General features: G+C 49.5%; 2 protein-coding genes across 2 annotated transcripts; one reads left to right on the top strand and one right to left on the bottom strand.

Annotated features, from left to right (window-relative positions):
- The first annotated feature begins 6,583 nt into the window (after positions 1-6,583).
- Positions 6,584-10,308, top strand: THBD (thrombomodulin). The gene has a single exon (XM_080813246.1). The coding sequence runs from the start codon at positions 6,752-6,754 to the stop codon at positions 8,453-8,455; it is 1,704 nt and encodes a 567-aa protein (XP_080669372.1). The 5' UTR covers positions 6,584-6,751; the 3' UTR covers positions 8,456-10,308.
- An 11,990-nt stretch (positions 10,309-22,298) lies between these two features.
- SSTR4 (somatostatin receptor 4) lies at positions 22,299-23,462 on the bottom strand (the record flags this gene model as incomplete). Its single annotated transcript, XM_080812774.1, has 1 exon — positions 22,299-23,462. The coding sequence occupies one exon, from the start codon at positions 23,460-23,462 to the stop codon at positions 22,299-22,301; it is 1,164 nt and encodes a 387-aa protein (XP_080668900.1).
- Between the last annotated feature and the right edge of the window lie 3,521 nt (positions 23,463-26,983).

Here is a 26,983-nt window from a genome sequence, read left to right as displayed (position 1 = left end):
TTCTGCCTTTGGCATATTGCTAAGAAATCATTGACTAATCTAAGACCATGAAAATTTACACCTATGTTTTCTATTAAGATTTTTCTAATTTTAGCTCTTACATATAGAACTTTTATCGACTTTCAGTTAATTTTTGAAAGGAAATGAAGTAGGAGTCTGACCCTATTTCATGTGGCTATCCAGTTATCCCATCACCGTTTGTTGAAGAGAATATTCTTTCCCCCATTTAATTGTATTGGCACCCTTTGAAAATTAACTGACCATGAATGTGAGGGTTCTTTCTGGACTCTCCATTTTATGCCTGTCCATTTGCCAGTACCATACTCTTCTGATTACTGTACATTTGTAGTAAATTTTGAAATCAAGAAGCATGAGTCTTCCTGTTTTGTTTCTCTTTTCCAAGATTATTTTAGTTCTTTAGAATCCCTTGAATTTCCATGTGAATTTTAAGATCAGCATGAAAATCTCTGCAAAGAAATTGGCAGAGGTTTTGATAGGATTGAACTGGATTATGATCAATTTTGGGAGCATTGATTGATGTCTGTCTTAACCGTGTTAAGTCTTCTGATTCATAAATATAGAATGGGTTTTCATTTATTTAGGTCTTAACATTTTTTTTTCAACATTGCTTTGTAGTTTCCAGAGTACAGCTGACCCTTGGAACAATACAGGTTTGAACTACACAGGTCTACCTATATGAGGATTGTGTGTGTGTTTGTGTGTCATAAATACAGCACAGGACTGTAAATGTATCTTCCCTATGATTTTCTTATAACTTTTCTCCAGCTTACTTTATTATAAGAATACAGTATATAATATAAGTAACATATAAAATACATGTTAATGACTATGTCATTGGTAAGACTTATAGCTGACAATAAGTTATCAGCAGATAAGGTTTTGGGCATTAGAAAACTATATGTAAATTTTTGACTGCCCATGTCAGGGGGTAGTGCTCTAACCCTTTCGTTGTCCAAGGGTCAATTGTATACATTTTGCACTACTTTTGCTAAATTTACTCCTAAGTATTTTATTCTTTTTGACACTGTTGTAAATAGAATTGCTTTCTTGACTTCATTTTCAGTTTATGCATTGTTACCATTTGGGAATATAGTTGATTTTTGTATAGTGATGTTGTATCCTGCAACCACTAAACTCATTTATTAGTTCTTATAGTTTTTAGATATTTTCCTTAGGATTTTCCACGTACAGACATGATAATGTCATTTATGAATAGAGATAATTTTATTCTTTCTTTCTTTCTTTCTTTCTTTTTTTTTTTCTAATCTGGATGCCTTTTGTTTCGTTTCCATGCTTAACTGTTCTGGTGAGACTCTCCAGGACATCTGAGTAGTAGTGGCAAGAGGAGATATCTTTGACTCCTGATCTTAGGAGGAAGGTTTTCAGTCTTTCACATTAAGTATATCAGCTGTGGGTTTTTTGCAGATGCAACATATTTCCTTTTACAAAAGAATGAACCAATAAAGGATTGTCAATTTTTACCTTGCTTCAGGAAGAAAGCTTACATTTTTGGGTGAGAGCCAAATTTAGTAGACTATTTGTTCTGCCCCACTGACATACTGCTGTTTGTTGAATAACATTTGCTGATCAGGCATTTATTTTCCATGCTTAGATTCATATATTGCTGCATGACCACAAACTTAATTTTTATGTCTGCATTTTAGTATTGTTATGGCTTATAAATATGTTTTTATTTTTATAACTTATTTCTTCCTAATATCTCAATGATTGTAATTAAAATCAAGATTAAAAATAGTACTCATGTATTTATTAATCAAGTACTAGTAAAGGTCATATAATTTTAACACTCCTGTTAATGTTTCCCTTATAGATTCTGATTGTGGTTTTGATAACCATTACCTTGAAAATAACTGTTGTGAAACAATATCTTTTGAATCTAAGAAGGGGACACTCATGTGTCCCCACCAATGGCTTCCTTGAGGTGACATTATCTGACTATCTGTGTAGACCAGCACCATCTAATAGAAATTTTGCTAATGATCAAATGTTCTCTCTTCATACTAACCAATTCGGTAGACATTAGTCTATTGTGCACTTGACATGTGACTAATGAGACTGAGGGACTTGATTTTTAACTTTAATTTTAATGAGTTTAAGTTTAAATAATCACGGGAGATCAGTGCCTGTCCTATTGGACAGTGTATGCAGCTTTCATCTGCCTCATTCCCATGTGCTTCCAAAAGCAGTTTCCACCCAAGGGGCCTGGAACTTTCTTCACCAGCACAAATTAGTAGTCAATCATCTTTCTCCATGATCTCCATGTCCTTAGCACTTGGGATTATGCATTCTGATAGATGGCTTTTCAGCAAGTGCTCATGTTGGAACTAGAAAGTTCTTTTTAAGTCTTTTAAGAAAAAAGCTGCCTCCCACACTTGAAAAAAAATCTTTGACGAAGGTATGTCTGGGGCAACACATTTCCCTAGGGCCCCCTTCTGCATCTGGACTCCTCTTCATTTCTGTGTTCACAACATTCACCAGCAGTAACAACTGTATTTGTTGAATAGCTATTGTGTTACAAGAAAGGTTAACAGTCCCTGTGTGTAAATTTTCTAATTTCCACAACAACCCCATAAATTAGATAACACATCTCCAATCTGGGGGGAGAAAACCAGAGATTTAAGTAACTTAGCCAAACTCTAGCAACTGGTAAATGGCAAAATCAGGGCTCTGATGTATTGCACATTCTAATTCTCTCATCCTAAAGTGAGCTGGAGAATCTTAGTTTCACTGTTGACTAGCTGTGTGGCCTTGGGAAGTCACTTATTCTGCCTGACCCTCAGTTTCCACATCTGGAAAAAGAGAAATTAACAATGAATGCCTCCAGGGCAGACAAGGAGTTAGCCTGAGGTTTTATGAGAGCCCTCCAGGTGCACAGGGGCCCAGTGCTTGCTTCCTGGGCTATCTTCAATTCCATCCCTATCCCTCCTGGCATGTGAACTTATTTTTATCCTTGATTTTTTTTTCATGATTGCTTATTGTTACTATCAGTAAAAATGCTTAGCTGAACTGAATTTCACCCAATAGACATTTAATGAGTCTCTGCTATGGTCACGAATCATGCTGGGTGTTGAACACAATCAGTGGCTGAGTTCAAATTCTAGAAAGCGGAGTGTATCCTTTTCTAGCTAAAATTTGTCAAAAGTTTACCATGGTTTACCAATTCTAAATGCTTTACATGCATAACTCACGCAATTCTCATTGTAATACTTTGTGGCAATGACTATTAGTATTCTAATATTATAATCCTCATCACACAGTTAAGGAAACTGAGGAACAGAAAGGCTGAGCTACTTGCCATATGTGACATAATTTATAAACGATGGAGCTGGGGGCTCAAATCCAGCCAAGCTGGCTGCAAAGCCCCCACTCCTAACCTTGAGGCTCTGAGGTCCCCCATCCTTATGTTTGAAACTTACCATGAGAAAGTCATTCCAGAGCCAGGGCACGAAGGAACATCTCCAAGAGGTGCTCAAACAACCCTGAGCACTGCCTGCAAACAAAACATGCTGTAGGCTGAATGGGGAATACAAAGTTGTCTAAGAGCTATGCTCCATGCCCAGGAACCTAGATTGTAAGTCTAGGAAAGAGCATGATTAAAAAGTACACAATTACTTGTAAAGCAAATGAGGTGTAAGTGCTAAGTTGCTGATAGAAAGTCCTACGCACTTCACACAGAGATCAGTTCTGGTTTGGTTACTCAGAAACACTTGTGATGGGGCAGCGTGTCACAGGTGCCTTAAAGGAAGGGTCGGATTTCAGCAGACAGAGAAGAGGCAGCGACAGAACTTTCCCGGTAGACAAAAAGACAGGAGCCATGGGGTGGAGGTGAGGCACAGTGAGACATTTCTCTGACAGTCAGCAGGGGCTACTCTTGCTGGGCCCTTCAGCATCTGTAGGAACAAGTGAATTTGACAAAAGGTGGGTTGTAAAGAGGTAAAGGCCATGGGCAGAACTGTGAGGACTGGCCACCCTCACGGGGGAGGAAGGGCAGAGGGGCCACCCCTCTGGCAAGTAGAGGAGAGGAGGAGCAGGAAGGTAGGTGTCTCAGAAGCTGTGGGATGAAGAGACCTGAAATAGCCAGAGATCAAGGGTGCAAACAACATAGAGACATCAAAAAAAATAGAGACCAAAAATAAGTTTTTGGCTTCAGTATTTAGGACATGATGGGTTCCTCAAGGGAGCTGTTGCAATGAAACAGCAAAATGGGCCTGGGCTGGTGAGCCCTCATTGAGGGCAGCAGGGTCAGGGGCCAGCCGATGGAAAGGGAGCTACTAGTGTCATCCCCATGGAGACATAGATAGTGGCCAATCCCCCTAAACAGAAGGTCCAGAGAGGAATGGAAGTAGTTTAAAACATGCAAAGTAATGGCCCAAGGAGACCCAAACAGGGCACTCTACTAAAGATGGCCATGATGAATCATCTAGAACCCATCCAAGAAGTGAACCAGCCTGGTGTGGGGGCAAGACTTGATTCTTGAATGTCCCTCAAACTCCTTTGAGGGCTGACAGGCTTGAAAATTTTAGTAAAGTTTGAGGAAAGGGTGTAACGGGTCCTGTCCTCTCTCTTGCCTCACACATACAGGCATTGCTCTCATTTTCTGAGATCTTTCAGGGGCCATCCATCTGTTGGGGAAGGCCAAAGGGCCAGCTGCACCTGAGGCAGCCCTGCTCCAGCTCCAGCCTCCATGGGTGGGCTGAGTACGTGAGTCAAGACCCCGGCTCAGCACAGGCAGCCGCTGGGACGTCAGACCAGCATCTGCCTGCTCCCACCAGCGGACAACCCGACTCTCCAAATCTGCTGGTCTTTCCTTCTCTCCCCGGAGGTGCGGAGGCACCCATGCCAGGGTTCCTCAGACCTTAGTTTCCATGCTGTGCTGCCCCACCTAGCTTTCGGAGGCAGTAGTTGCCTTGTCGGAGCTCCCGCGTTCCACCCTGGGATACGACGTCGGGAAATGCAGGAAAGGACCACTGTACCTCCTCCCTTTCACTCTTGGAGTGCCCACACCCCACCCCTTCGGTCACTATCAGTAGAATCCGGGGGAGGGGTGAGTGGGCACGTGCTTGCCTTTCGCTTGTGAAAAGGCCACACTGCCCCTACAGGGCCTGCGTTCTGCTGGACCAAAGAGGCAAGACACCCAGCTAAAAGGTGGAATCCGCGTGGGGTTTCCCTGGAGCGAATTTTCTTGTCCCAGGGCAAGGGCCCTGCATTCCTCACACCCATTATTAACTTCTCAGCCCAAGTTTAGACATCTCCAACTTTTGGGGCTTTGTTTAGAGTTCAACAGCGCCGCCCTCTGGTGTTTGGTTGTGAGTGACCGTAGCGGAGAGGTGGCACAGGATTAAAAAAAAAAAAAAAAGTTTGTCCCTCCCTTATGTTTTTTTTTCCCCTCCTTATGTTTTGGACACCCCCCACACACACCCCACACACCCCCCCCACACCACACACACACACACACACACACACACACACACACACACACACATTCTTATTAAGTGAATAAGCGGAAAAGGTCGCGAAAGTGACAGATTCCCATCTCCTCGTCGCAGCTGTCCCCACCCTGTCCGTCCGGAGGACCGCCCTTCTGCAACGCTAGCGGCATTACGTTGCACCTTTATATCACTCTGATCTCTCAGCCAATGCAAAATTCCTTAACCGTCCCAAGCCAAATTGGCTTGGAGCCCGCGAGGGCTCCCGTGCGCCCCTTTTGGGGTGTGAGATGGCCTATCCCTCTGTGAAGCTGGATAAAAACAGACCGAACAGGCTAGCGCGCTCCCCAACACGCCCGCTCCTACAGGGCTCGGCAAGAATTCGCCTCATGCTCAGGGACCCGTGGGTCCTTGATTGTGCGCGGAGCGCGCCAGTGTTAGGCCTTTCTTCCCCCTTCCCCCATCATCGCGCCAGCCACACCCTCTGCCCTCTGGGGCCGAGCGCACCCGTGTCTCCTGCTCTAGGCGCCGGGGCTCGGGACGGGGTCCAGTTCTTTCTCCGCCACTGCTTCTTTGGGGGAAGCCCACGCCCTTGGCACCCCCTCCCCAAATCGTCTTCTTGACGGGCACCTCCCCTAGAGACGGGCCGGTCGTGGGCACTACCTCCCCTCAGCTCATTCAAAGCCCTCCTGTCTTGTCTCCACTTCACAGAGTGCCGCAATCCAGACTTCCCTTGAAATCGGTGGTAACATTCTTTTATAAGAAAAAGAAAGAGGACCGAGAGATTAAGAGGGGCTGCGTATTAAGCCCCCTTTACGACCGCGAGCCTGAGGGTCTTAGTGGCGGGGGAGGACACTGTCTTGCTGACAGAGGTGCTGTCTTCCCGCGGCGCCTGCGCCTGGCGGTCCCGCCTGGGGACCTCCCAGCGCCCCGGCCTTTACTCATCCCGGCGAGGTGATCCCAGGCGCGAGGGCGGGCACAAGGCGTCCGGAGAACCCAGTAATCCGAGAATGCAGCATCAGCCCTTCCCACCAGGCACTTCCTTCCTTTTCCCGAACGTCCAGGAGGGAGGGCCGCGCACTTATAAACCCCCGCCCGGGCCTGCCGGCATGTCAGAGGCTGCTTCGCCAGCGCTGCGCGCCGCGGCTGGACACGTCTGGGCTGGGACCAACGCAAGCGGCTATAGGCGGCGGCACCCTGCGCTTCTCAGTCCGCTCCGAGCTCGGGCCCTGTCGCGGCGTTTGCGCTCTCCCCCGCGCCTGCACTCGGCGTGCTGGGACAGCATGCTCCGGGTCCTGCTCCTCGGCGTGCTGGCCCCCGCCGGTCTGGGGCTCCCCACGTCCCCAGAGCCTCAGCCACGCGGCAGCCAGTGCGTCGAGCACGACTGCTTCGAGCTTTTCCGGGGCCCCGCGACCTTCTTCGCCGCCAGCCAGGCCTGCGAAGGGTTGGGGGGCCACCTGATGACTGTGCGCTCCTCAGTGGCAGCTGATGTCATCTCCTTGCTACTGAGCGGCGACAGCGGCGACAGCCCGCGCCTCTGGATCGGCCTGCAGCTCCAGCCCGGTTGCAGCGACCCAGGGCAACTCGGGCCCTTGCGCGGCTTCCAGTGGGTTACCGGCGACAACCGCACCAGCTACAGCAGGTGGGCGCGGTTCCACGTTGACCCAGAGCCTCTTTGCGGCCCCCGGTGCGTCGCAGTCTCGGAAGCTGGGGCCCTAGCACCCGGCGAGCCAGCCTGGGAGGAGCAGCAGTGCACTGCAGAAGCTGATGGTTTCCTCTGCGAGTTCCACTTTGCAGCCTCCTGCAGGCCCCTGTTTGTGGACTCTGGCGCTGTGGCGGCCGCGGGTGTAACGATCACCTATACCACCCCGTTCGGGGCCACTGGCTCGGACTTCCAGGCGCTACCCGCGGGTAGCTCTGCCTCTATAGCGCCCTTCGGAGTGGAGCTGGAGTGCGCGGCGCCGCCAGGAGAGGCCGAGGCGCGCTGGGGCCGCGATGACCAGGGCGCCTGGGACTGCAGCGTGGAGAACGGCGGCTGCCAGCACACTTGCAACAGGAGCGCTGAGAGGTCGCACTGCTTCTGCCCAGCCGACTTCTACCTACAGGCTGACGGGCGCTTCTGCGCCGCACAAGCGGATCACCCTTGCCACAAACTCTGCGAGCACTTTTGCATTACCAACAGCTACGTGCCCGGCTCTTACTCGTGCATGTGCGAGACGGGCTACCGGCTGGCTGCGGACCAGCACAGGTGCGAGGACGTGGACGACTGTATCCAGGTGCCCAGTCCGTGCCCGCAGCGATGTGTTAATACGCGGGGCGCCTTCGAATGCCACTGCAACCCTGGCTTCGAGCTGGTGGACAACGAGTGCGTGGAGTCAGTGGACCCGTGCTTCGGGAGTAAGTGCGAGTACCAGTGCCAGCCTGTGGGCCACACAGACTATCGCTGCATCTGCGCTGAGGGCTTCGCACCCAGCCCTCAAGACCCACACAGGTGCCTAATGTTCTGCAACCAGACTGCATGCCCAGCAGACTGCGATCCCTACAGCCCAACTTCCTGCCAGTGCCCTGAAGGCTACATCCTGGACGACGGCTTCATGTGCACAGACATCGACGAGTGCGAAAATGGAGACTGCCCCGGGGCCTGCCGCAACCTCCCAGGCACCTACGAGTGCATCTGTGGGCCTGACTGTGACCCCACCGAGGTGAACACTGATGGTGACGGTGATGGCGGTTCTGGGGAGCCCCCGGTCAGCCCGACTCCCGGCGCCACCTTGAGCCCTTCACCTGTAGGGCCCTTGCATTCTGGAGTGCTCATCGGCATCTCCATCGCCAGCCTGTCTCTGGTGGTGGCGCTTTTGGCGCTCCTGTGCCACCTGCGCAAGAAGCAAGGCGCCACGAGGGCGGAGCTGGAGTACAAGTGCGGTTCCCCGGCCAAAGAGGTGGTGCTCCAGCACGTGCGAACCGAGCAGATGCCTCAGAAACTCTGAGAGGCCTCTTTTCTGTCCCCTGCTGTGGGGTGGGCTTTTCCTCCCTCCTGTGTCTCTCCCCCTCTCCCTGCCTTGCTCCCTGGGCACCTAATCCAAAGCACTTTAGCTGGCATCAGAACTGGAGAAGATTCTACCCCCCTTCTTTTGCTGATTCCACACTTGGCTGGGGAGTGGGGGTTGGAAGGAGTATGCGCCCCAGCCACTTCCATGACATCATCATACGACTAGGCAGAGATGGCGATTTATAGCGAAGATGCAGACTGCAGAGTGTCCCACGACCTCGCCAAGGGGCACAGGAGCGGGGAGCCTCCTTGGCTGGCAGCCTTTGGGTCAGACTTGCAATCCCATGGACTAGTGAGTGTAATCAAGGTGTGGATAATGACCAAGATATTTATTTTTTTTAAGTATTTAGGATGATTTTTTTCCTTTCTGTTTCCTTTTCCCCCTACCTGTGTATCTTCAGTACCTACTTTGCATTCCTCCCTCCCTCCCTCCCTTCTTCATGTCCCCTTCCCTATCTGTGTATTTATATATTTCTACTCTTCAGGTGGGAGTTAAACCATCTTGGTAGTGTTCCCAGCACTCTCACATTGCTGAAGCCAAGCCCCCGTTCCCTTCGTTATTCCTCCCAGTTTTCCCCTCCCTGGAATTCAGCCAACCTACCTGGAGTCTCCCTACCTGGTCACCCTGCTTCTGTCCTTCCATATCTACCTTGGCAAAATGTCTGTATGAAGCAGAATCAAAAACACTACAGTCAAGGTTGGTTGGGAATTTTTTTGCTCTTGAACCAGGCTTGCTAATTTATCCTGAAATTTCAGGCTTCCAGAGTAATATCATTTTAACAAAAGTTAAGATGTGAGGGCATTCATTGAACTAATGTTGCCGGACTGTCACAGAAATTCAACCCAAGGAGTTTTTTTATTTTTATTTTTTAAACAATGAGCCTGGGTTTTATTGTTGTCATTTTTGTTTGAACTGAAAGATCTTTGTTGTTGTTAAGCTTCTTATGCCAGTTTCTTTTTCCCATTATTATAATTGTTGTTGTTGTTATTACTGGCTATTTTTTTTTATTACTGGTTATTTTTGACAAGGTTGAAAATGTTCTCATTATTACTCTAGATAAGATGGGAATGAATTTCCTCCCAGAAGAGAGTTTAAGAAAGTTCTAAGCTGCACAATTCATGCGTTACCATTTTGAATCTTACTCTTTTTGTAATGTGTGCTCCAAAACAAAACCAGTTCTGCTGGGTTTGGGGGGGATTTGGGAACTTGGGGATGAAGCCTGGAGGTTGCCCAATTAGGGCCTCACCTTGATCAGGCCCTCGGGAATTTCTCCCACTTTAAAAGGGCCTTCTAACCCAGGCCACTTAGAACACGATCCCTGGACAAGAAGAGAGAGCTGCTCCTGGCAGCTGGCTAGAAATGCAGAAGTTCCAGCTGCACAAGAATCCATATTTTAACAAGATCTGCAGGGGTCTGCCCAATATAACTTGAGAAGAACTGTTTCAGACAGCTTCCAAATTTCTGGAATACATTAAATATAGATCAGTAATAAGCAGCAGGCCAAGTCCGGGCCTATATTCTTAAGAAACTGAGGAATTTTCAGTTTATAGATTTGCTTTCTGATAGAAAAGACTAGGTACACACCTTTAGACATCGCGACACAGGGTTGTTGGTTCAACTAAGCTAGGAATGAATTGTGTTTCACTGTATGGGAAAAATGTATCATACAAGTGTATCTTTTGTAAAACAAAGGTTTTCCTCTATTTTGTAAACTCAGCACATTTGTACATAGTTATTTATTTATTGGAGATAAACTAGAACACAGGCAAAACTCTTGCTTATGACATCACATGTAGAAAATAAACAAATAACAAAGTGCTCTTGAGTTTTGTGTCTGTTCACCTACCCTTCCCCAACCCCCTCATTTTATGTCATTAAACAGGGCTCACAAAAAAAAAAAGAAATGCTGGGAGGCACCTGGAAAGGCCGCTCCACACCCCATCACTAACTCCATTTGCTCATGGCACCGTCTCTGACTTTCAAAGATCTTTCCAGAGAAGATTGTTTTCACTGTAGAAGGACTTCATGTTACGTCCGTGTGCACAAATATTTATGTTTCCTTCTGTAACCATAACAACTTCATACATAAGACTTGTGTCTATGTGTTTTGAAACACATTATAGGATTATTTGTTGGGATGAGTTAAAGAAACAGTTCTTAGGGGCATTTCTAGAATCCCAGCTGTGTGTCCTTCCTGTGAATGGTTTGGCATTATCTGCCCTCTGAGATATCCAAATACAACAGTCACAAGGGGTCTCAGTCTGTGGCTCAAATTCAAAGAATCATTTCCACATACCAAGGTCTCATGCAGTATTAAATCATTCTTTTTTTCTGTTGGAGATTAGAAATACTGTGTTTTGTAAGACACATATTTCCTGGGGCCCTTTTCCTCAGAGTGTGGCACTGGCTGAATTTTATATACAGTGGTCTGAAAATTTTCATAAAGCAGAAGTTGGAAGACAACTGAGTTTGATCAAATATTCAAACATTTATTATACATCTGGATAATGCTGAATTTCTCAGCTTAACTCTGCAAAGTTACTGTTGCAAAGATGCAGCTGGAAATTCTGTATCCATCCTGGATGATGCTGACAGCCTTGAGGTGTATGGAGGCGTGGCCACTATGCATAGCACATAGGATCTCCCAGGATCCTAAGTTGAGCAATGTTGCCTTTAGGAGTTTGGCAGACTAACAGAAAACCAAAGTCAGTAGTAGGTAGATGTGAAGGAAAAAAGTTGATAAGTGTCAGCAAAGCAGGCACACATGAATTGTGCTGGGGGTCTAGAGGAGAGAGCGGTAGCTTATAGATTTGTCCTTACTACTGGACTTCATTTTTCTTTTCTTTTCTTTTTTTAAAAAATATTTTATTTATTTACTTGACACAGAGTGAGAAAGAGAGAGACAGCGAGAGAGGGAACACAAGCAGGGGGGAGTGGGAGAGGGAGAAGCAGGCTTCCTGCTGAGCAGGGACTTGATCCCAAGACCCCAGGATCAGGACTAGAGCCGAAGGCAGACGCTCAATGACTAAGCCACCCAGGCGTCCCGGACTTCATTTTTCAAAAGCATCTGCTTCCAAGTAGCTTGCAAATTGACTAACTAGGGCTCATTGCTTTAGGGTTTCTCTAAAATCCAAAGGAGGGGAATTTTCTTAAGGAATATAAGAAGACCAAAACACACTTTTAAGATTCAGAGTTGAAAACCCTTACTGGGTCATCTTGGACCCCAGGGCACTCGTGGGGTGGGAGCCCAATCCCTCCACACCCTCCTCATTCCCTGTCCTGTGGGAAGTTAAACATCCCTGCTTATAGGCCTCCTCTAAACTTGGGATTCTCAAAACAACTGGGAAACCGCAGCCCCACTCTGAGAAAGATGCCAGGATCATATAAACAAATCAGTTGGCTATAGGAACGGTTGCCCAGAATTTAGAATCAGAGTAAACCTTATGAAACAGGGGCTGTGGGTCAATTTGTATGGTCTCCTTTTCTGTTCACATTATGGGATATCCAGGTCTGAGGGAGAATTCCAAATCTCGGTATGTGGTACGTGTTTGCTGATGACAATCCACAACTTGCAGAGCCTGGGGAAGAAGGTCAAGTTCACAGTTGTGGATAAATCAAAACTTGATTTTGTGAGCTAAATGGCATCTGTCCCCTCCTCAGATCTAGCTCCTTTTGTTGGACTCGTTCGGCAAATATTTATTGAGCATGTACTCTGTGCCTGGTTTAGTGATAGGTATGGTAGCAACCTTCTACCTTGAGAAGCTTACACTCTGGCGGGGGAGACAGATATAAAACAAATAAATGCCCCCAAACTGTATTGAACTTAGACACAGCAGTAGGAGCTGGGGAGGAGAAGCTCAGCCCAATAGGTCTGTGGAATTTAGGTTGCAGGAGTAAAGGTGTCTTTGATGAGCTGACCCTTAACACTAGACAAGGAGAGACAAGGGTTAGTCAAATGCAGAGTGGAGAAGAAAGCAGTCTGGGTAAAGGAACAGCATGTGCAAAGGCCCTGTGCAGGGAAGAGTTTTGGCAGAGGGCATGAAGCATGGGAACAAGGGGAAGGTGGTCAAGACGGAGCTGGAGAGGTAGCATGGAGCGGTAGGAGTGGAAGGGAGAAGAGACTCCAGGTTAGCTTATCAAGGGTGAATTCTATCACAGAAGCAAGCGCGCCAGTCAAAGAGTTTTAACAAGAGCACACTGGTATTCAATTTCTGTACTAAAATTGCTTGAGAAGGTAACAGCTACTTCTAGGCTTATCCACATGTCCCCATGGGCAGACACCTGGATGGTTTCCCTTGTAAGCATCCAGCAAGACTAACAAGGGGTTCGGGTGTCATATACATCTGGATTTGAATCCCAGCCTGACACCGGGTGGTCACATAACCATGGGTACCATGCAGCCCCTGTAAGGCTGTAAAGTGGGGTGCTGCAAGTGACACCCCACAGGGTTTTCATGAGCATTAGATGAGGTGAGTTAGCACAGGTTTGGGCACACAGCAGGTGCCCAGTAAATGCTAGCAAATGTGTCCTAAGTAAATGGATGCATCTGTGGATAAAAACAAATGATTAGGGGCGCCTGGGTGGCTCAGTGGGTTAAAGCCTCTGCCTTCGGCTCGGGTCATGATCCCAGGGTCTTGGGGTCGAGCCCCATGTTGGGCTCTCTGCTCAGCAGGGAGCCTGCTTCCTCCTCTCTCTCTCTGCCTGCTTCTCTGCCTACTTGTGATTTCTGACTGTCAAAAAAATAAATAAAAATCTAAAAACAAATGATTAAGTTGTGATCTCACTTGTCTTGAGAACAAATCGGAAGTGTATGAGAAGTAGAAAGTATTCCTTGCAGGCAAGGTGCAGTCACTTGGAAGAGATGCTGTCCACCCTTGAGGGAGCATTCTGGTGGGATCTGGGGGATCCTTAAGGAGGGAGATGTTTGAACAGGGTGAGAAACAGCTCCTGGGGAGCTGTAAAATCCTGCCTCCAAGTTCTCTTCTCCCTGCTCATAAAGCCCATCAAAGCATAGGGCTGCAGAGATCCCCTCCAGTGTGCTCCTGGCTAGGCCACAGAGAAGGAGAGAATATACCCCAAAGTACCCTGCTTGCTTTCTCAGGACCCAAAAGAGAAAGAAAAAATTGGCTCCATCCCAGGCAGCCCCTGGGGCCGTGGGAAAGGCAACACTACCCACACCCTCACCCTAACTGCCCCAAGGGGCCTCAAGTGTAGCAACACCAAAGAGGAACTGGCAGAAGAGAAAGGAATCATCAGTTGAAAACGATTAGCAGCCCCAGCTGCCCACACTTTTGACTGGTGACTTTGGGCAAATCTCTAAGCTTTGTCAACCATCTGCCTCACTGGGACAGTGCAAGGAGGCTGGTAGGAGTGGACACCTAAATACCCCCAGGGGAGTCATAGACTCTGCTGTGACTGAGTTTCCTGGCTCTGCCATACATGGGTGCCCTCCCCTCCCCCCTAAAAAACAGGGTCAGCTGCCACCTGTGTCTCAGGAAAGGCAGCATCGTCTCTTAAAGGGTGGGGACTTGGGGAACTCTCCATCAGAAAAATATATGCACATTTGCTCATCTTCCTCTTTCTTTGCGGGGAGAAAGGAGACCTAAGCTCCTAAGGATCTAAGTGGTGTTTGATTACTGATTAGGGGCCAAAAGAATAAAATCTGTGAGCCTGGGAAGTTCTGGCCATTAGGACCATGAGTGCCAGGAAGAGCAGGCTAGGCCCAGATGGTGGATAATGCATTTTACTTTGACTCTTTTTTTTTTTTTTTAAGGAAAAAAATCACAATATAATTGACATACATTAAAATTCTCCCCTTTTGGCAACCAAATCTGTAAGTCCTGAAGAATACACACATTCCTGGAGCTAGCACCATCATCAACATATAGGACATTTTTGTCACACCAGAAGGGTCACTCAGGCCACTCCCCTTCACTGCCATTGGAGTTGTGAGCACACACCAGATGAGTCTTCTTTCCTCCCTGATGCCTGCCAACCCTCCGCCCACCCTGTCAGGGTCCCCCCACACCAAGGATCCTATGTTTTCATGTTTGAATCACAAAGATGAACTTTTCTAAGCTTTGACCAGACTGCCTGACTCTCTTAACCTCCGGCAAACAGGTTTCAGTGAAATCTGACTCCTGTGTCTCCTAGCACCTTGCTTATTGGCCCCGTGTTCTGGACTCATGCTGCCAAAATTCCTAGCAACCCACCAGGAGTGTGCAAAGAAACAAAAAAGCAAGATGACAAATCCCATGCCACAATTTCGGGGGTGGAGCTTGAGGGTGCAATAAGGAAGCAAGGAGGGGTGCCTGGGGGCTCAGTCAGTAAATGTCTGCCTTCATGTGGCTCAGGTCATGATCCCAGGGTCCTGGGATGGAGCCCCATATCAGGCTTCCTGCTCAGCAGGGAGCCCGCTTCTCCCTCTCCAGCTCTCCTATGCATGTGTTCCCTCTCTCACGATCTCTCTCTATAATAAATAAATAAAATCTTTTTAAAAAATAAAGAAGAAAGGAAGGAGTGTGCAAAGAGAAATGATGGTGCCGCCTATTCACACTTTCTCAGGCACCTCTGTCTGCCATTCTGGTTGTGGACAGGACTAGGTAACAGGAGATCCCTAAGTTCTAACCTGGGAGGGGGGTCTGTTAGTCTCGTGTTAAATGGGGGCAAATTATTATTTCATGTCTTTAGGGAAAACTGAGGTTACAAAGCACATATATAAACACATTTTCATCATGGTCAAGACTCTGTGGGGGGTATCCAAGTTCATGTGAAAACACATCCCCTGACCTTTTCAGGCGTTTCTTCATAAAATAATACAGGCAACGCCCGGCTCTTCCTTTCGTTTTCAGAACGTGTGCCCCGGGGTCCAGCACTATCTCTTTTTGTTTTGAGAGAGTCCTTCTCCCATTTTTTTTCTTTTGGTCAGCAGGTTCAGATGTAGGCAAACAACTGATTTCCTCTCACAAGAGAAATGAAATATTTTTTTAACATCAGATTCTAACAGAATCAAAATCCTTCTCATCTTGTTTTGAAAGTGTGATTACAAAGGAAAAAAGAACCCTGGGGATGTGTTAGTTCAAAGTCACACCCACTGGAGACAGGGGAGCAAGTCACAGAAGGGTTTCAGGATCCAGTGAAAAACACCAAGATTCTAAACTGGGGTCCGTGATTATATCATGCCCCCTGGGGCCACATGCCACGCATCTTTCTGATTTTCTGCCTGAAATAAATCTTTTTTTTTTTTAATGGGACATATCATGACTGGTATTATCCTGAGATGAACTTTCTTCTCTTCCACATATGGAACATGAGGCAACTTCTCTTTATTATCTTTCTGGAATCTTTCTTCTGGCTTCACACTGAGGCTGGACCCAACTGCTTACTCGTGGGTTGTTTGACTCCCAGGCAGACCTTCCTTCAGCCACCCAGCCGGGAAAAGGTGCTTTGCCACAGCATCCTGAATCCTCCCTTCTTCCTTCTGCCTCTTGCTTCCACTCCTTTTAATTCCTGGAGAATTAAAGTCTCCCACAGGCTCTGGGGATCTTGAGCCTTGCACACCATCACCCCTGTCCTGGGAGCACACATTGTTAAATTTGTCTTGAAATGGTGATTAAAACCCAAAGTGCCACTTTGAGCAATTCTTTGCCAGAATGTGATTCCCATCTTTCGTTAAACATTTCACCCTTCTCCCAAAGGGGGGACTTCGGAAATCCAACAGTAACACGATGAGAAGGGAAAGTCACCGAGCAAGTCCTGGCTTCTGTCTGAAGGTCCAGAGCTCAGGACAGGGAACACGGGGCTACACAGCAGCAAGGCGCTTGCAGGCCTGGGATAAATGGAAATGATGTGTCCACCATACACTTGAAGTGTATCCACTCTGCAAAGCTTTGGAGGGAGTCTGAACCCTTGGCTTGGAGGGGAAGCCATACTCTCTCTCCAAAGTTCAGAGTAAAAGACTATGAGGTCATTGAGAAGTTGGGACTTTGCCCAGGGAGGTACTCAAGCTCCTGGTTTGTGGGTGAGGGATTTCTGGACCCCAAGGTGGTTCTTTTCATATCTGGTAGGTCGAAAGGACAGCGTTTCCTCAGTAAATGGGCTGAGAGATCCCTGTCTGGGTAAAGGAGCTCAGGAAACGGTATGAGTGGGTGGTTTCCCTCAATTTAGGGAGCATACTGCCCCCAGTTCTGGTCCCCTCTTGTCTGCCCATGCTATTGGCAGCCCTCCCCCTCAGGGCATGGATCACTGTCACCACAAGGGAAGTGTGTGGTGACAAAAACCATCCCGCCTTGACTGGGGTGGCAGTTGAACAACTGTAGTTGGTGTACGTTTGTCGGAATCCATAGAGCTGAGCACCTAGAAGGAGTGATTGTTGCCAGATGTAAAGTACACTTCAGTAAAAATAGATTAAAAAGAAATCACAGCCTCCTCAAGAGTGGCTAAAGAAATCCTAAATTAAAAAAAAAAATTCCAATTCTCTGTACAGACCTTGTTGTCTAGTTCTCTGCCTACTGGTCACCATTCGAATACTGAACTTCCTCTGGGCCAGGGCCCCGTACAGTCTTGTTCTGGCCTTTCTCCAGGGGCCATGGAGCTTTCCTGCAGTTACACTGGGCTGATAAGTTGATGCTCTGTCCCTGGTCTGTGTGTCCGCAAGTCTGTCCTCCCCAGGCCGCCACACATCCACACTGTGCCAGAGCTGACCTCGGGCAGCCCATCTAGACCCAGGCACTGCACCCCCATGTGACATCAGTGGGTGCCCACGGTGTCTTTCCATAATAGAAAGCCGTAGTTTTTATTTTAACCAAGTCAGTACTTCCATTCTAGGTGACACAATTAATGATCTTGAATTTTTTTTAAGTTCTCCCCCATTTTCAGAGGCACCCCTCCTGGTTAGACACTAAGCCCAGGGTCCCAAATCCTTAAGGGGACTTATGAGGCACTGTTGGTCTATTTCCCAACACCTCTTGCTGACTGGACGTCATCTATCCCTTGTCCTAATCCCTTGGGGATCTTCAGTGCCTACCACCACAGGTACTTTGAACATGCTGTCCCCTCTGCCTTGAGCCCTTTGTACTTTCCACCCTACCCCCTTCATCTCCTGGTTGGGTCTTACTCATCCTTTAAGGAGGTCATCTCCAGCAAACTTCCCAGGGAAACCCGCCCTGATAACCATGCCAGGTTCTTTTAGCACATCATCTCATAGAAACCAGAGTCCATTCCTGGGTTGCTCTAATTTCGGCTTAAAATTCTACTCTCATTTCTGTGGTTCTCTGATTAACGCTCATCTTTGGCCACCTAACTTCCAAGTTTCATAAGGTCAGAGGGGCAGTCTGTGGAGGCTCCCCATGGTGCCTCAAAGCTGCCAGAAGCAGCACTCAGTGGGCTGTGTGCACGCACCCTCACCTGCACACAGCTCCCCAGTGCAGAGCTTCGAGGTGCGATGCTAATGGATGGTACGTAACCCAGGACAGAGCCTTAGGATTCTGACATTTGTGCTTAAGGAATGTGAGGCTTTTCTGTCACCTACTCAGGGTAAGGGGTATTGAGAGGATAGTTTATCACCGACAGCCTGCCTGAAAAAATCTTCAAAAACCCAAATTTACAGGTCTTGGCCCAGTTACTGCTCAGGCAGCCATGTCCAGTTTCTGAGGAGCATGGCCGAACACTGGGGCTTTTTTCTTCTTTGATATCAGCCTTTGGCACCTAAGGAGTGCTAGGTATGATGTTTTTAATGAAAGTAAAGCCAAGAATTTAAAGATAAAAATGAAAATAGTATGCATCTTTGCTCCGTGACATAGTGCTGACAAATTGAGCAAGAATTCTGATGAGTGATCACCTGTCAAGTTCAAACACCATCTTCCGACCATCCGGTAAAAATAAACACCTGGCTTGTTACTGAACAGCAATTTAAAGACAACTTCAGAAGGCAAGGCAAGTTCACTGATTGAAGGGGGTGTCTAAAGGCTGTTTCTAATATTCATAGCAGCAATGGCTACAGTCACCAAACTGTGGAAAGAACCAAGATGACCTTCAACGGACTAATGGGTAAGGAAGATGTGGTCCATATACACTATGGAGTATTATGCCTCCATCAGAAAGGATGAATACCCAACTTTTGTATCAACATGGACGGGACTGGAAGAGATTATGCTGAGTGAAATAAGTCAAGCAGAGAGAGTCAAGTATCTTATGATTTTGCTTGTTTGTGGAGCATAAGGAATAACATGGAGGACATGGGGAGATGGAGAGAAGGGAGTTGAGGGAAATTGGAGGGGGAGATGAACCATGAGAGACTATGGACTCTGAAAAACAACCTGAGGGTTTTGGAAGGGAGGGGGGTGGGGTGAGCCTGGTGGTGGGTATTGTGGAGGGCACGTATTGCATGAAGCACTGGGTGTGGTACATAAACAAGGAATTCTGGAGCACTGAAAAGAAATAATAAAAAAAAAAAAAGCTGTTTCTACCCAGGTGAATAACATTTTCATTCATTTTGAAGCCAAAAGCTGTTACAGTCAACAGAGCAGGACTCAGGTCAGAGGGTGCCTACGTGGCTAACCCCCCCGGGTAGGTGACACGTGTGAGTGGTCTCAAGCCACCAGCTGCCTCTGTCCCTAACTTCATTTCACTGTAATCTTGCTGCTCAGGAGCTGGGAGGGTTTTAGGAAACCAGCTGTTCCAAAGGCCTCAGGGTTGATGCTAACTAAGGCCGACAGCACTGTTGATGGGTTCTAACTGTTCCCACGACAGATGCTGCTGCCAGTGACGAGGTGTTACCCCCCAAGAAGTGAGAAGGCTTTGCAGCTGAGGAAGACCCTGGTCCGCAGCGCGCTCTCCTCGACCTCCCGACCCCCACCAGCCCCGCCTCCTCCAGGGCCTGATTTATGACTCCCAAGTCAGGGGCGGTGTTCACGCTCATTTTTAACAAGGGATAGAGAGAGTACTCAGCATAAAAGAATGCTGTCGTTCACCCTCCCACTGCCTCAGTTAACGTGCCTCTCCAGTGCTTCTGAGAAGGCAGTTTACAGCTGATGAGAATTCCAAACCCACACCCTGCTTTTGTGGACATTTCACGTGAGAAACTGAGGCTCAGAGAAATTTCAACACTAGTCTCTGGTCCTGCTGGAGGGCTCCTGTCTCTAGGAGACTTTTTCTTTTATTGCCTAAGGCTGCCTGTGCAACCATCGCCATCTAGTTTAAAATGTTGCGTTTCAAATACTCAGCCCAGCAGAAGTGTTGCCAAGACTCTTGGGCAGTGCCCTATCTTCCTCAGCAGAGAGTTTGCCTGATGTGAATCTTGGAGACTGAAGAGAAGGACCCCAGCCCCACACAACTGAGGGGGGTGGGGTGGGGGGCTGGCAAAAGTCCGGGAGCCCGTGCTCATTTCAGATCATTGCCAGGGCCACGAACCCCTTGCCGCATTGCTCTCAGCCTGGGGGTCAACCAGATTTTCTGAGTGAGCACCCTGCTGAATGCTGCCGGACACTGGGGAACAAAGAAATACTTCAGTTTCAAAGACTACCAGGAAATTACAGTTACACAAGGCCGGTGGACCCCAGCACTGACTTACTCCGGGTGCCCAAAGAAACTCTGGTGGGTACAGCAGGTTTGGGCTGGTCCTTGTCCATGTGTTTATGTGCATGTGTGTGTGCACGTGGGCGCATGCATGTTTGTGAGTTCAAGGGGTTCTGTGCCTTAGCTGGGAGCTTCCAACCCACAGCCATGTCCCCAGGATGTAGTACAGATTGGCTACATATTTTCTCTGCCAGAGAGATGTACAATACCCCAAGGCGCAGACCCGAAAGACCGGCATCTCTACCTCGCCCACTCAGTCCTACGAGACACACTTGGATCCACACTGATTATCGCCTACACACCATGCTTCTGGCTGGCCAGCTAGAGGAACAAGGATCCAATGGTTATATGCCCAAAGACAGCTCAGGCTGTTTTTGGTTTTCATTCAGTAGGGAAGAAGCTGGAATCTATAGCCACAAGGGAAAGAACATACGGTTAGACCTCTGTCACAGTGTGCTTGTACCGGAAGACCTCTTGATTTTATCGGTGGAACTCTGAGGACCCTGGGGTTCAGCCGTTTGCCTGCATCACACAATATTTATATCTAGGACCAGAACTCAGCTCTCCTCCCTGTTTCCTAGACACCAAGCTTCTGCTCATATCAAGTAAAACTCTGATCCTGGCCTTAACACTTCAGCAAAGAGCCTTGTTCTGCTTCTTCCTTGATCTCAGAGAGGAGCTCCTGCCCGGGGTGGAAGCAGAACATCCCCCCTAGGCCTTACCCTGCCCTCCTGGCCCTACCTCAGTATTCTTTAGCCTCCTAGAAGCCCCCTGTGCCCATCTGGGGATGCCTGCTGGCTGCGTGAAAAGGCTCAAGGCAGGTGAGGGCTGCTAGGCAGGCAAATCTCTAGTATTTTCTCTAGAAGCCCTCCTGCCAGGAAGCTGTGAGCTCCAGGGGGCTCTTTGAAGAGCAAAGGGCCTCTCTCTTCAGCTGCCCTTTCCTCCCTCCCTGCCTGTGTTCCTCTCTCCATCTGGATGGGATCAGCCAAACCCAGAAGGGTCTTCTGCTACGCTAAGCCAGATGGTGTCTCCCCCACATAGCTGTTCACGAATGTTTAATAGCGTGTTTTCACTCCAGAGCCCAACGTAAGCATTGCAATCATTTCTTCATAGAAAACAGGACTAAAGCTCATCGTAAGCTTTTTCCTTTGGGAAAAGCTAATTTATCCTTGGGTTAACATCAGGCAAAAAGTTAGAGTCGCTTACTGTGTTCAGCCTACATATGTTTATTATCTACATCTGGTTGATGTTTTACTGAATTGTGATTTTTTTTTTTTTTAATAGTGGGTGATAGAGCTGCCTTCTCTATCCGAAATCTGGGCTGATTTCCACCTGCGTTCTCTGGTCTCCTTTCCCCTCCCCCTGGCTCCCCTCCCACTCACCACTGTGGTATAAACTGCCGATTTAGTGAGGTCATGCTCCCATGCTAAAGGGTCGAGGCAAAAAAAATCACATCATAGGAGCAAATGGGATTTACCCTTTCTGCTTTTTTATTACTGACCTAATAAAGTTTCTGACATAACGAATCCCACATTACGATTCTCCAAACCTTTTCTACTCACAGGAAGCCTGCTGTTAGACCAGACAACCGGAGGGACACTTCTGACTGCAAGCAGGCACTGGGCCTGGGGCTGGGGGGATGGGGTTGACAAACTGTTGCCCCAGACCCTTGTGCATAAATTTCAGTTAGAGAAGAGCCCAGAAATGGAAGCAAAGGGAGTGTGCTTGGAGGCATCTTCCTTCTTCCCTTCTCGTATCGAACATGTGATGTCCCCACCACAGCCAAAGAATCTGCACAGAGTAAGGGCACTGGCTGCCTCCACCCCTGGACAGTCTTCTCCCGGGCAGAGATAGAGATTCTGTCACATGTCGCAGGCAGACGGCTATTCCTCCCTGGCATGCCCAGGCCTCCCACCCCTGGGAAAATAGTCAGAGGTCCAAGGATAATTAACATCATAGATCAGCATTCAGAAGAGTCCTACCCCCACGGAGGTGTCCTCCTGAAACCCAGAGTCCTGGGGATGGGAGAAAGCAAAGGAGCTTGGATGCTCTTGGGGCTAGCATGGAGACTGCTGGAAAAAGGTGACTGTGGTGGGAACAGGTGGCAGCTCTTAGGTGAGCATCAGGGACAGGCAGTCTGCTGGGTTGTAAGGACGGCACGGAGTCCTTTGAGGTGGCCAGGTTGCGGAGGAGGTGAAAGCGCTCTTCAGAAGGTGGTGGTCCCAGTGAGGGGGACCTGTTTGCGGCTGGGTTCCGGTCGCAAGGGCTCCTGCTGGCAGGGGAGCGGAGGGCATCTCCACCCTGCCCCACCTCTGCTCTTGAGAGCAGTGGCGTAATAGTCCAGGGGTTCTTCCTCAGCACCACCAGTGGCATCCAGGAGGCAGCAGCGCAGGCAGAGAACCCGCTGGAAGGAACGGCGGAAGTTGTCAGAGAGGAAGCCATAGAGGATGGGGTTGGCACAGCTGTTGGCGTAGCTGAGGACGAGGGACACGTGGTTGACCGTGGCATCAAGGCTGGTCACAAACAGGTTCAGCAGCTGCACCACGTAGAAAGGCATCCAGCAGAGCACAAAGACAGCTACCACCATCAGCACGAGCCGCGTGATCTTCTTTTCCGAGCGCCTGCGCTGCTGCCAGCCGGCCCGGAGTGCCACCGCCCGCATCTTGCCCACGATAAGCAGGTAGCACAGGCCGATGGCCAGAACAGGCAGCAAGAAGCCCAGCAGGAAAGTATAGACCACAAAGACCGCTGACCAGGCCGGGTGCGGCCAGTGCAGGTTGCAAGCCACCGCCTGGCCGCCCCGAGCTGTCCTGGTGTCTGCGAAGATGGCAATGGGCAGGGTGACCAGCAAGGACGCCAGCCACACGCCCAAGTTGATCAGCTTGGCCACGCTGGGCCTCCGGTAGGTGGCGGCACGAAGAGGGTGCACCACGGCGATGTAGCGGTCCACGCTGAGCACCGTCAGACAGAAGACGCTGGTGAACATGTTGAGGCCATCCACACTGAGCACGGCGCGGCACAGCACGGACCCGAAGGGCCAGTGGCGCAGGGCAGCCGACGAGGCCACGAAGGGCACGCTCAGCATGAAGAGCTCATCCGCGATGGCCAGGTTAAGCAGGTAGATGTTAGTGGCCGTCTTCATCTTGGCGTAGCGAAGGATCACAAAGATGACCAGGGCGTTGCCCACCAGGCCCACCAGGCACACCAGCGCGTAGATGCACTGGATGGCGACCATGCCCGCTGCCCCCGCGTCCCCGGTCCCCGCCGCCGCCGCCTCCCCGGTCGGGGCGTAGCTGGCGTTGGCCGCTGGGGACCAGGCCTTCTCGAGCTCTTCCTCGCCCCCCGGGGGCAGCGTCGGGGAAGCGCTCATGCCCAGGGGTGCCCGCCCGGAGCTGCGGAGCGCCGCGGAGCGCGTCGGAGCGGACTCGGCGGGGGCTCCGGCGCAGAGGCGCGCGCCTCTCCCTGCTCCGCCTGAAGAGCCGGCGGCGGGCCCGCCGGCAGCACCCTCCAATCCCGCGCCGCGCGGCCTCCGCGCCCCAGTCCCCGCGCCCGCGTGCCCCGCCCCGTTTGCCCACCTCCGCTCTCCGGCCACGCTACCATCCGGGCCCCCGCCCGGGATCCAGCCCCGCCGCAGGTCCTCCTTCACTTTAGATCCGTTCCTCCGGCCCGTGGCCTCTTCTCCAGCCGGTTGCCGCTCCCTCCCCTGCTGTGTTCTCTGCAGCCGCGAGGCTTGCGGGGGGGGGGGGGGGTGTCCCCTGAGTCCTCCGTTTGGGTGACGCGGCTCTGGGGATGGCAGGGGACTAACCTGGGGGTGTGGAGCCAGTTGCCAGGCGCTTGACGTCCACCCCCTCTCCACCCCGTCTCCACCCCGCTCCCTAACCCCTGTGACCTTCTTCAAGACCTGCAGGGTCTATGCGACTTTTAAACTCATGTCACTGAGGTGGATACTGAACCTCCTGTAGGCATCCCGGTAAGTTCTAGGTCTACAGGATCCAGGTCGCCCCCTCCCCGCACTCTACGCAACCGGTGGGGTGGGGGGAGGGTGGCCTCCAGGAACGGAGGTGCACACGCACCAAGGCAGAGATGCCATAAAAGAAGGCCAGCCATCATGTCCTCTGCCCATTGTGCTAGACCTCACAGATGGAGACAGCTCGCCCCAGAGCCAGATGTCCCGAAACCTATGCGGAGCCGGGTATCTTAGGAGGCATCTCCACTGTAGACTTGGAAATGTGCCTGGGGAAGGGCGGTCCGGAAAGGTCTGTGTTCCAGGCTGGATTTCCTCCTCCCCCAAACTCCAGAATGTGCCCATTGACACCCCTGGACTAGATGATCCTGGGCTAGAGAGTCCCAGTGTGAGGACCCAGCAGGCAGCCCCACAACCCTGTCCCTATTAGTCCACACGGGGTACAGCAGAATTAGTGAAGTGGGGATTTGCCTTGGAAGATTATCCGCATAGTAATGCTGGCCCTTTGGAACCCCAGATCAGCCCGGCAGTGGCCTCCTTGAGACTCCCTTTAGGACAGTCCTGAAAAGCTTTTGGTGTATCTGGAAGTGGCTGGTATGTGGGGTGGGGGGGGACAGGGGTTGTGGTCCCTGTTCCAGTGCCTAGTGGCTGGAGTAGTTTCCAAAGAGAAGGTGGCAGGATGCTTGAGGCCAGCGGGAGGTGACCTTTCAGAGGGCTTGGAGGCTGCTGACTGCTATTCACCCAGGATTTTTTTGGAGGGGGGGCGGAACCCAGGTGATAAGCACCTAAGCAACATAGTGGCTAAGTCTAATCTCTGTCCCCAATTTCTGCCACTCAAATGGTTCCTTTAAAAGGTTTGTCTTAAGAAATAAAAATAAAAATAAATAAGAAAATATTTGTCTTAGCAGCCCTCCTCCTCTTTATAGACACTCCTTAAACGGGTCTGTCCTTTCCTCTGCTCCCATTTTCCTCATTGTCTCTAAGGGAGAGACTCTTATAGGGGAAAGAGAGGGTGACGTTGTCATTAGGGAATGTGTATAAGTCAGCTGTCGAGGTCAGAGTTGGGGTCTGCATGGCTCTTTGACCTTTGGCAGAGGATGGCCTGGGAGTGTAGGTCTGCGAGGTCTACACAAGGAGCCTTTGGAGTGTTGGCAACAGCACAAGCACGAGCTGCATGTCTGTGCCAGGACTGTTGCAGCAGGATGCTGAGCAGGCACTCCAGTGCATTCCTGGCACACGCAGGGCAGATAGGCCTTGAAACTAGGCTGCCTCGTTCAAATCCAGCTTCACCTCCTCCCAGATATGCAGCCTTGGGCAAATCCCTCTGCCTCTGGGTGCCTCAGTTTCCACATCTGGAAAGTGGGTATTACGGTACTATTTGGTAGGGCACCATGAGGATCCATCACAATGGCATACCCACAGCGACTGGGGGAAGCACTTGGCCATGGCCAGCACTCAGTGAGTATGGGCTATCCAGGTTATTTATTTTTCTACCCCTCTCTAGGTGATGAGATTAGAGAGGATGTCTGCCTCCTCCCACTTGGCACCACACTGTCCCATGTTCCATTGGTTGGCTGCTTTCAGAGAGCAAAAAGTGAAGGTCATGGTGGAGGTCCCCAATACCCTCCCCCACGAATTATTATTAAAGCTTTTGTTGTCAGATGTATTGGTTTCTACCGACAGTGCTTTTATATCTAACCTGTATTGAAAACAATGTGTCTGTGTTCAAGGCCAGGACAGGGAATCATTCTGTTCCCAGACTGTATATTTAGGGAGGGATCAGAGAGGCATTTGAGATGTGGACCACTCAAGCAACTGAATTCTTTAGATAATGAGCATGCACAGTGCTGAACCCCTCCTGAGATGGACCTGGGGGGGAGGGACACATGTCCCTAGGTCACATTTAGCTTGTCCTGAGATGGACATTCTTCTGCCCATTCTGTTTCCCTCCTTTGTCCTCAGATTCCATCAGGCCTTGTCAGAGTGGGGTTGGGATTGGCAAGAGTATATTAGCTTTTGAAAAATTGCTATAATGATGAAAACAAAGTTGAGTTGATACCAAGAATCACTGTCTTCACCCCAGCATCATCATAACGAAAAAATCTCATGGACTAGAAGAACAGGAGGTTGATATGGAGGTTCTTCCTCAAAGTCAAGAAAGCCATGAGACTGAGTTACTTGGAGTTTTGTTTGAGCTGACACTGGGGGGCAGGAGGTCAGTTTTGAACAGCAAACTTGTTGGAGGCAACATGGTGTAATGTGACTGCCCTGATCTGTAGCCCAGCTCATTGCTTATCAGATATGTGACATTGGCCAAGTTACTCAAACTCTCTGTGCCTCCATTTCCTCCCCCTATAAAATGGCATCAATCTTAGTCCCGTCACAGAGGGGCTGTTGTTCAGATTGGGCAAGCTGACATACATAAAAGAGTTATGACAAGATCTGGCAGTGATAAGCACCCATATATGTTTATTATTATTAATACTCCATCCCAAGTCTCTGGTGCTTGCTAGCTCAAAGTTCCTGGGCACATCTGGTTTTGCCCCAAATACACTGACATTAAGCAGATGACCCCCTTTGTCAGACTCAATGAGGTATAAGGAGAAGGTATCACTCCTGAATATTCTGAAGGCTCTCCAGATAATTCTAAAGCATATTGATGCAACACTCAACTAAAAGGAGTTATTAAGAGGCAGGCAGCCTGAGGGCCACAGTGTGTAGAGATCACTGTGCCTCCAGGGTGGCTGGCTGAAGGGAGGGGCCAGGAGAAACATCTGGAAAACCAGAGACCCCTCTGCTCAGAGAAACAGAGAGCTCAAGAGGGGCAGCCCGTTAGAACCCAGGTGGGAAGAGCCTGCGGTGGTCGGGGCCCCATTGCTGTGCTCTCCCAAGGGACTAAGTGCCACTGAAAGGTGACCAGCCACATT

Source organism: Martes martes (assembly GCF_963455335.1).
Source record: "Martes martes genome assembly, chromosome: 9".
NCBI classification, from domain to species: Eukaryota; Metazoa; Chordata; class Mammalia; order Carnivora; family Mustelidae; genus Martes; species Martes martes.
The sequence above is the reverse complement of the archived record's forward strand: the minus strand, read 5'-3'. Positions and strand labels throughout refer to the sequence as shown.